The 9,299-nt window shown below is 34.3% G+C and overlaps 1 protein-coding gene across 1 annotated transcript; it reads right to left on the bottom strand.

Moving 5' to 3' along the window:
- Positions 1 to 1,930: 1,930 nt before the first annotated feature.
- Positions 1,931 to 2,813, bottom strand: SmB (small ribonucleoprotein particle protein SmB). Its single transcript, XM_073965953.1, has 2 exons — positions 2,675 to 2,813; positions 1,931 to 2,617 (listed from the first exon to the last, which is right to left on the bottom strand). The coding sequence occupies exons 1-2, from the start codon at positions 2,675 to 2,677 to the stop codon at positions 2,024 to 2,026; spliced, it is 597 nt and encodes a 198-aa protein (XP_073822054.1). The 5' UTR covers positions 2,678 to 2,813; the 3' UTR covers positions 1,931 to 2,023.
- Between the last annotated feature and the right edge of the window lie 6,486 nt (positions 2,814 to 9,299).

Here is a 9,299-nt window from a genome sequence, read left to right on the forward strand (position 1 = left end):
AATAACGGCATTTAATCCACACATATGTTCCTATTTTGCCTAAAAGATATCATGGACAACCAAAGACATCCGATAAAGCAATAAAATGTAACATTTGTATTGCTTATTCCATAAATTTTACGGTAATCTTAATATTTCATTGGGTGTATGTACACTTTTTCCCTATTAATTTTTTAATTTTTATAGAATTTACCGTTATTCGTATTATGGAATATATTTTTGTTGTATGTTATATTGTTTATTAGGGATATGAAATAGAACTATGTACTTGGATTTCATAAAAATGCTTACTTACCCTTAAAACCCGAGATTTATAGGGTGTATGTAGACTTTTTTGGTTGACTGTATATAAGCTCTGTTCCTTTACGTGCAAGAATCTTCAAGTTTTGCCACTTTTTACTCGAAAAGCGTTCCTTTACTTCTGACACCATACAATTCATATGTGAGCAGTTTACAACTTTTGCTACTTTTGCCGGTTTTACCATTTTCAAAAGTAAAGGAACAGACCAATAATTTTTAACTTCGGTAAAAAATACTTTTTGTTCACAAGTATGAATTAGAATGTTGGACCCCCTGCAGACAGTGAAATTAATTTCATGAAATTATGCGCTCTTAGATCGAGTTCCATACAAAAGTCACTTTATTATATTGCTTGTAGTGGGTAATTCGATCTAAAAACCCCTGTAAAATGTGAAAATTTTCAGTGCCAGTTTCACAGTCTGGCATTAGTCTTGTTTGCGTTTATATTTGGTCTGTTCCAGAACTACAAGAATCTACTAATTTTTACTATTTTTCCGATAATATAAAGGAAAAAATTTTATCGCAATAAAAAATAGTAGCTTCTTGCATGTTCTGGAACACAGCAATTATTATGTCATGTTCGGGAATTCTTTGTGGAATTCTGAGGTTGAAAGTTCTAATATATGAACATAAGGTTTTGGAAAAAGTTTACTTTTTTGACAAGTTGTTGGCACTGGAAAGTATAACGTTAAGGTAGTTGAGATTTGCATATGCCCATAGCACTGGTTGTGGTACAATATTTATTTAGAAAAAATATATAATTTAAAAGAAAATTTTGTTCCTATTTCCGAGATTTGAACTTGTCCGTAGAAGAAAGTCATAAATTCCCGACCGAAGGCCGGATATTTAGAGAAAAAATTATAATGTAAAAGAAAATTTGGTTCGCGTTCCTGAGATTTGAACCTGTTCATAGGAGAAAGTCTTAAATCCCCGTCCAAAGGCCGGCTATTTAGAGAAAAATTTACAATTTAAAAGAAAAAAATGACGTAAGATGAATGAAGTGGCTGGACTCAGAAAATTTTGTCTACAGATAGACTTCGGAAACGTTAATATATGTACATACATATCATTACTGGGAAGTGCGTAGATTCTTCGAAATCTCCGAAAAACATATTTTTGGAAAAAAATAATTTTAAAAATTATGACTTATCTTTCCTTTAGCTACCGTTCTCAAAAAATTTTGAAAATTTTTCATCGATTTCATCGATATATTTGGTCTGTTCCTTTACTCTTGAAAGTGGTAAAACCGGCAAAAATAAAAGTTGTAAACATCTGCTATATGAATTGTGTGATGTCTGAAGTAAAAAAAAGTGGTAAAACTTGAAGATTCTTGCACGTAAGGAACATAGCTATATAATTGTCTATTTCTGCATTAAAATTTATACTTTTTTACAATTAAATTAATAGCTGAATGTTCAAAACACTGATATTGATTGAATTTAACATTTCCGTCTTTTTACTTATTTTAATTGCATGTTTTTCTCTTCTGGCAACGCAACTACAGTTGAGTTGCTATCCATAGGCGACCCCTTAAATACACCGCTTAGTCCGGCTACTTAGAAAAAAATATAAAATTAAAAATAGATAGGGGTAGCTAAAGCAAAGCATTCGTCCAAAGGAAAGAAAACAATTTTAAATCCAGCCACTATACACATCTTGCTCGGATAAATTTAGTGGGTAGATAATTTTTTATATTTAACTTAATTTTAAAAGAAATTGAAATCTAATATCCACCGCGTCCAGGTGGCGGCGCACCGCGAAGAATACCAGGAGGTGGGCCTCTCATTGGCGGAGGCGCTCCACGTCCAATAGTTCCGGCCATTGGGGGTATACCGCCTGGTATAATTGGCGGAGGTCCTCCAATTATTGGAGCTCGAGGTATGCCTCTTCCAATTGGGGCCATATGTTGTTGGCCAGGTCCACCAATACCTCGAACAGGTCCCTGAAGACCAGCTGGAACAGATGACATATTAACTGGTACACCTCGGCCTGCAGCTCTGCCAATACCTGGACCAGAAAGAGCTCCAGGAATAGGTACACGAGGAAGTCCTTCTTCAGGTGGAGGAGGACCCTCAACTGTTAACGATACAATGTTTTCTCCACGAAGTAAAACAAATCCGAGTATTCTTTTCTCCTCTCGTTCGGGCACTTTTGTATTCTTTGAACGTATTTTTCTAAACTCTTCGCAATCACCAAGTATCAAATTCATATGTTTGTCAAATGCTTTGAAGGTTCCAATAAAGGTGCGAGAGTCCTGTAAAACAACACGCACTCTATAATTGAGATGCTGTATCATTTTATTGTTCTTTCCGATAGTCTACAAAAAAGTTAAAATTAATAAAAATAATCAATCATTATTTTAATAAAAGCTCACCATGTTGAAAATGCGTATTCACACAAACGGCATCAAACAATAAGTAGCGAGGTGGAAGCGGGTCGATTGTATGTCGGCGGAGCGCCGCCGCCACTGATTTTATAAACGTTCAGCCGCCGCCGATTTAATCGTGGTCGTGGCACAATTAACAGTTATGCTAAGTTTACATTTACGAAATCCACTTGATTTCAACAGTCAATTCCATAGCTCAAACGTCAAATGAAATCTCATCTGGATTTCATTTGACGTTTAACCTATGGATTTGACAGTTGAAATCGAGTGGATTTCGTAAATGTAAACCAAGCATTAGATGCATCTGCCAACAACTACAACAAAAACCAGTTCAGTACTATGAAATGTCAAAATAGTTTTCCAAAAATAAAGCGATTTACACAATTTTTTCAACAAAATTTTGTTAGGTAGATATTAATAAACGCATTATTACAAAAAACCAACAAAAATTCAAAATTTTTCGTTTAAATTTTTATTTTTAATTTTGTGTGTTTGAATTACAACTTTTTTGACAGCTCGCAGTACATCAGCTGGGCTGATGCGGATACCTGTATGATTGTGCCATGATCGTGGTATACCACATATGAGCTTTGTTCCTCTATGCGAAGAATCTTCAAGTTTTACCACTTTTACTCGAAAAAGGTTCCCTTACTAGGCGTTTACACCAGACAGTTTGTCTTCAAATACAACTCTGATTTACTAACACATACATACACTTGTCGGTTGTCTTCCAGCTGTCCATAATTTTTTCACAGACAGTCGGGTTAACAAATTTTTGACATTTTTGTGAAAAAGAAGTGAGATGATAATGCAAATGTGCTGAAAACAAGAGAATTGGCCTGTTCCCGTACTTTATAAAGTGGTAAAAGTTGTAAAAGTCGTAAACGATTTTCATATAAATTTTGTGTACGGGAACGCCAAATGTGTAAAAGTGGTAAAAATTGTAAAAACTTTTTAGTTCTGGAACAGAGCTAATATGTACAATAACAACATATGTGAACGGAAAACGAAATGAAATCGATGATTTTCATTCATAATTTTACAACTGTTTTTGCAGTTGTCTGGACGCCTACGTAGCACAGGCAAGTTTTGCGTTTTTGACAATCAATACATGAACTCAACTGTCCTGTCATGTGTAGACGCAGGGTTACTTCTGGCACCATACAATTCATAGCTGTGTTCCAGAACTAAAAAGTTTTTACAATTTGTACGACTTTTACACATTTTACTCGAAAAAGCGTTCCCGTACACAAAAAAGTTGTAAAATGTTCACTTCTCTTTAAACAAAAATGGCGCTGAATGACGCTCTCTTTTAAAAACTTTTTACACGACAAATTTGGGCGAGTAAAAAAATAGTAACATGGTTGCCGGCTTCTGATACGCCGACTTTGACATTTGTTCCAGTTTTTTTGACGTATATTCCATTTTTCCGTTCCCGAACTATTTCAAAAACTTGTACGTGAGAACCATGGCCCAGTTATAAAGGTTCTCTCTCAAAAACAAATGATTTTGATTTGAGCTGTCAAAATTCATATATGTCATTTGAATTCGCTGTGAGGTAGAGAAATGCCAAACTGTAGAGAAGCAGGTAGATATATACCCAAAAAAAAAAACAAATCAACTTTATGTTGTACACGTAAGATGTCAACATTTGTTGTATTTTGTATTAGAATTTAGTTTACAATAACTTATTTTGGCAGTTAAAGACCGATCAGTTGGTATTTTCTGTTACGCCAAACAAAAATAACTGCGTCAACAACTTTTTCTCGGAGAATTTTATGTATGCATCTACCTTTATTCACAACAAAGAAATTCGCCTCAAACATATTCCGTGTCGGCGAAAACAATTTTTTCGCCTTTGTTTATGAATTTTAACATTTCAAATCTTTGTTTTTGTTTGAATTCGCTTGAGAGAGGGCCTGTATTATTGGGCCATGGTGAGAACAAATTTTTTGCAGTTCTCTCTTTTACGAGTTTTACTATTAAAAAGTACGGGAACGAAGCTCATATGCGTGAAAATTTTTAAGCTTTGAACACTGTCAGCTTGAAGGGGCTATAAAAACGTTGACCTATATAAGTCGATGGTCAGACTAGCAAGGTTTCTTGAAACCAATTTCGTTAAAGTTTCTTTTCAAGTTTCGTTAGTGTCCACACACGTTAACGTGAAATTTAAGATTTTTTCGTGTCCCTTTATTTTACTATTCGCATTTGTTGTGTTTCTCATACCAAAAAACAAAGCAAACATATATAAATAAACTAAACAACAACACAAAATAATTAACATTAATAATTAAATTAATAGTAATAGCTAAATTTTGTCTATTTCATTAATAAAATGTTTTTGTTAAATCTTTTTATGCTTATTTCGTTGTTAACGTTGGCTTGAGAAAATCACAATGAAAGAAAATGGAAGAAAAAATCTTGCAACGAACAACAAGAAGAGGCAACACAACAAACACAGAAAACCATGTACATGGGTTTCACTACTTCATACCCCTCGCCTATAAACTTGACGTCGCCATGTTGAAATCGTGCTAGTCTGACCATCGACTAAGAAACAATATGTGAAACTAAAACAATTAGGTTTGATAAGAATTTTGTGCCGAATTTAAAAGATATTCCGTAAAACTTTGTATTCATTCAACAGACATACTGACATGGTAAAATCAACATAGAAATTAATTATGATGAAGGTCAAATGATAGTAAATATAGTCTGTCTCATCCTCTAACTGAATATAATAGCTCTGTTCCTTTACGTGCAAGAATCTTCAAGTTTTACCACTTTTTACCCGAAAAGCGTTCCTTTACTTCAGACACCATACAATTCATATGTGGGCAGTTTACAACTTTTGCTACTTTTGCCGGTTTTTCCACTTTCAAAAGTAAAGGAACAGACCAATTATATTTTCTGCCTACATACAGTGAGTGTCAAAAATATTCGGTTTTAAATTTCACCAATAATAACACCTCAGTATTTTAGAAGCCCATGTCCAATATCCAAAAAACAAAATACTTATTTGATAGCAAATTATCAAAATTTAGCGCTAATGAAAAACGCTATCCCAGAAAAGGGAAAACTGGTTATATTTTATTATAAAAACAGCAGAAATGAAATGAAATTTTGCTTATTTGTGAATATTTAGTCGAATATAGTTGAGATAATGTGCAAAAGCCCCGAAATTATAGAAATAATCGATTTCGTGAAACACATAAGCCAGCCAAAACCAAGGACTGGTAGGGAAGGTAGAGGAATCTCCTGAAAAATTAGGGTTAAACCGCCCTTAATTTTCTTGAAATTGGTCACTGAGTCCTAAATAACTTTCAGAAGATAGAAAATATGCACTTACATTCCAAACAAATCGTAAGGATAAAGCCTTTCATGGCCTTGTAACAGATCACACACCATCGGCTTACTTACATAACCAATAATCAAGTATAAATTTCGCCTTGATGTACCTTCAAAACTTGATGTACATCAAGAACTTGGTGAAAAGGAGTTAGTTTAGAATGTCTAAGCAGGAAAATCAGTATACCACCAAGTTTCCCGCCTTTCTGTGTATTCCAACACAAAAAGTACAAAGGAGCCTCCGGACACTAGTATTTATCAATGACTTATGATGTGTTACAAGGCCATGAAAGGCTTTATCCTTACGATTTTTTTGGAATGTAAGTGCATATTTTCCATCTTCTGAAAGTCATTTAGGACTCGGTGACCAATTTCAAGAAAATTAAGGGAGGTTTAACCGTAATTTTTCAGGAGATTCCTCTACCTTCCCTACCAGTCCTTGGTTTTGGCTGGCTTATGTGTTTCACGAAATCGATTATTTCTATAATTTCGGGACTTTTGCACATTATTTCAACTATATTCGACTAAATATTCAAAAATAAGCAAAATTTCCTTTCATTTCTGCTGTTTTTATAATAAAATATAACCAGTTTTCCCTTTTCTGGGATAGCGTTTTTCATTAGCGCTAAATTTTGATAATTTGCTATCAAATTTAATATGTTTGCACACAGGAACAACGATTCTGTTCGCAATTATCAAAATGTATACTAATATTGCAGAAAAAGTTCGATAATGACCTGTTTTTTGGCAAAATAAGCTGTGTCTGGTTACCCTAAAATTTGTAACAATTTGTACCAATTGTTGCTGGAAGTCGTCTGTTAACACAAAAAACCAGCAAATGAGAGCGATTCGAGAGAGACATTTTGACAGTTCTTTCACTGAGAGCTTGCAAATTCTTGCTGGACAAATTTCTTCTAGCAAGCACTTGCAAGCTCTTCTTCTTCCTGAAAACAATTAATCAGCTGTTTTTTGTTGATTTATGTTTGTGTACATTAAAAACAATTTTATTGTGGAAATAGCATAGTCTAATTGTATTGTTTTATGGAGAACAAATTTGTAAAGTGGAAAAATACTTTTTTGTTTTATTTTCTTTTTTATTTTTAATAAAACACAACGTGTTTGCTTCCTTTGTTTGCGGACAAATTGTTCTCTTTTGGCAAGTCAGCTGATTGCTTGCTGGTTTTTGCTGGGAAGGTGTCTGTTTACTTTTTACAATTTTCTAGCAAAAGAGAATAAAAACCCCTTACTCTCTGAGAAAGTTCTTGCTGGACAATTCTTGCTGGGAAAGTAACCAGACAGACTTATATTTAACAAAAGTTACAAAAACCGAATATTTTTGACGCATAGAAAACAGGGTTAACAACGTTTTCTTTGTTATTCTCGCTTATAGGGTTGCCATGGATCCATGTTACATACACATTTTAATTGCCACAGGATCAACATTTTTTTAAGTATTTTGTTTTTTGGATATTGGACATGGGCTTCTAAAATACTGAGGTGTTATTATTGGTGAAATTTAAAACCGAATATTTTTGACACTCACTGTAGCTTGTTTATCTTAATATATAAAAGAGCTTTGTGAGTGAGTGACTGACTGACAGATCATCGCCCAGACGAAACGGCTGAAGCTAGAAACTTGAAATTTTGAATGTGGGTTGCTGTTGTGTTGGGGTGAGATAAGGCTGGGTTTTTGGAAATTCGAACTGTAAGGGTACGAAAAGTATTAAAAGGTACTAAATATGCTACCCTTTGTATTAGGCAAACGGGAAGAGCTAGAATTCTGAAATTTGGAAGGAGGGTCACTGATGCAGAGTTAAAAAGATGTAACAAAGGGTTTTTGGAAATTCGCCCTATAAGTGTACGAAAAGTACTAAAAGTTACTACATTTTGTATCAATTGTATATTTTTAACGGAAATAGCTGGAATCTTGAAATTTGGTATGGGAATAAAGCTGAAAACAGATAAGATAAGATAACAGATAAGATAAGTTTGGGTAAAGTTTTGTGTCGTTTTGGCCGTTTTTACACTGTTGGGCCTGATGCCGAAAAATTCAAATTCATTTGAAATATGTATATGCCGACAAACAGATAAACGCTGGACTTTGGTATCGGCGTCGCCCTGTTGTTGTTGTTTTTTCTCAACTCAAAACTTTACTCAAACGTTGTATGTGTTTTCAGCTTAAAGGTTGGGAAGTAGTTTTGATGTAAGGATATGGTTTTGGAAAGTCGTACTTATCTATACGAGAAGTACTAAATGGTACTAAATTTGGTAAAATTTGGATTTGGGTGAATGGATAAAGCTGAAAACCTGAAGTTTGGAATTTAGATTACCGTCGAAGGGTACGATTGATTGTACGAAAAGTACTAAATTTGGTACAATTTGGATTTGGATAGACCTGGAAACCTGAATTTTGGAATTAAGATTACTGATGGAGTGAAGGATTGAGGTAGTTTTGCAAATTCATACTTATGGGTACCAATATACTAAACGGTACTAAATATGGTACAAATTGGATTAAGGCCTGCGTACATAAGCTGTCTTGCCTGCTTACCTTGCTTACTTCTGATAAAAGCATAAAAAAGAAAAGGGCAACCCAGTTCGAAATTTCCTAGGCCTTCTTTATTCTTTTATTTTTTTTATTATGTCAAAAATGAAGCAGGAAAGCAAGGCAATCAGGCAGAGCAGCTTATGTACGCAGGCCTTTAGGGTGAACGGATAGAGCTGGAATCCTGAAATTTCGAATTTAATTACTTTTGGAGTGTAGGATTAATGTGGTTTTGGAAATTCGTACTTATGTGTACGAAAAGTACTAAATGGTACAAAACTCGATACAATTGGGAAATTTGAAATTAAGATTACTGATGGAGTGAAGGATTGACCTGGAAACCTGAAATTTGGAACTAAGATTACTGATGGAGTGAAGGATTGAGGTAGTTTTGGAAATCCATACTTAGTCCCGGGCCACACTACAGTAATTTCACTGAAATTTTGATATGAAATTATGCGTCTATAGATCGACGTCCATAGTAGAGTAAAATCATAAAATTGCTGTAGTGGGGAATTCGATTTAAGAACACCTAATTTCATGAAATTTTTTAATAAAATTCACGCTAGTGCGGACCGGGACTTACGGGTACGGAAATTACTAAATGGTACTAAATTTGAAACAGTTTGGATTTGGGTGAACAAATAGAGCTGGAATCCTGAAATTTGGAATTAAGTTTACTTTTGGAGTGTAGGATTGAGGTAGTCTTGGAAATTCGTA

Source organism: Musca autumnalis, unplaced genomic scaffold (assembly GCF_047663935.1).
Source record: "Musca autumnalis isolate F117 unplaced genomic scaffold, ASM4766393v1 scaffold_2, whole genome shotgun sequence".
In the NCBI taxonomy this organism is placed as follows: domain Eukaryota; kingdom Metazoa; phylum Arthropoda; class Insecta; order Diptera; family Muscidae; genus Musca; species Musca autumnalis.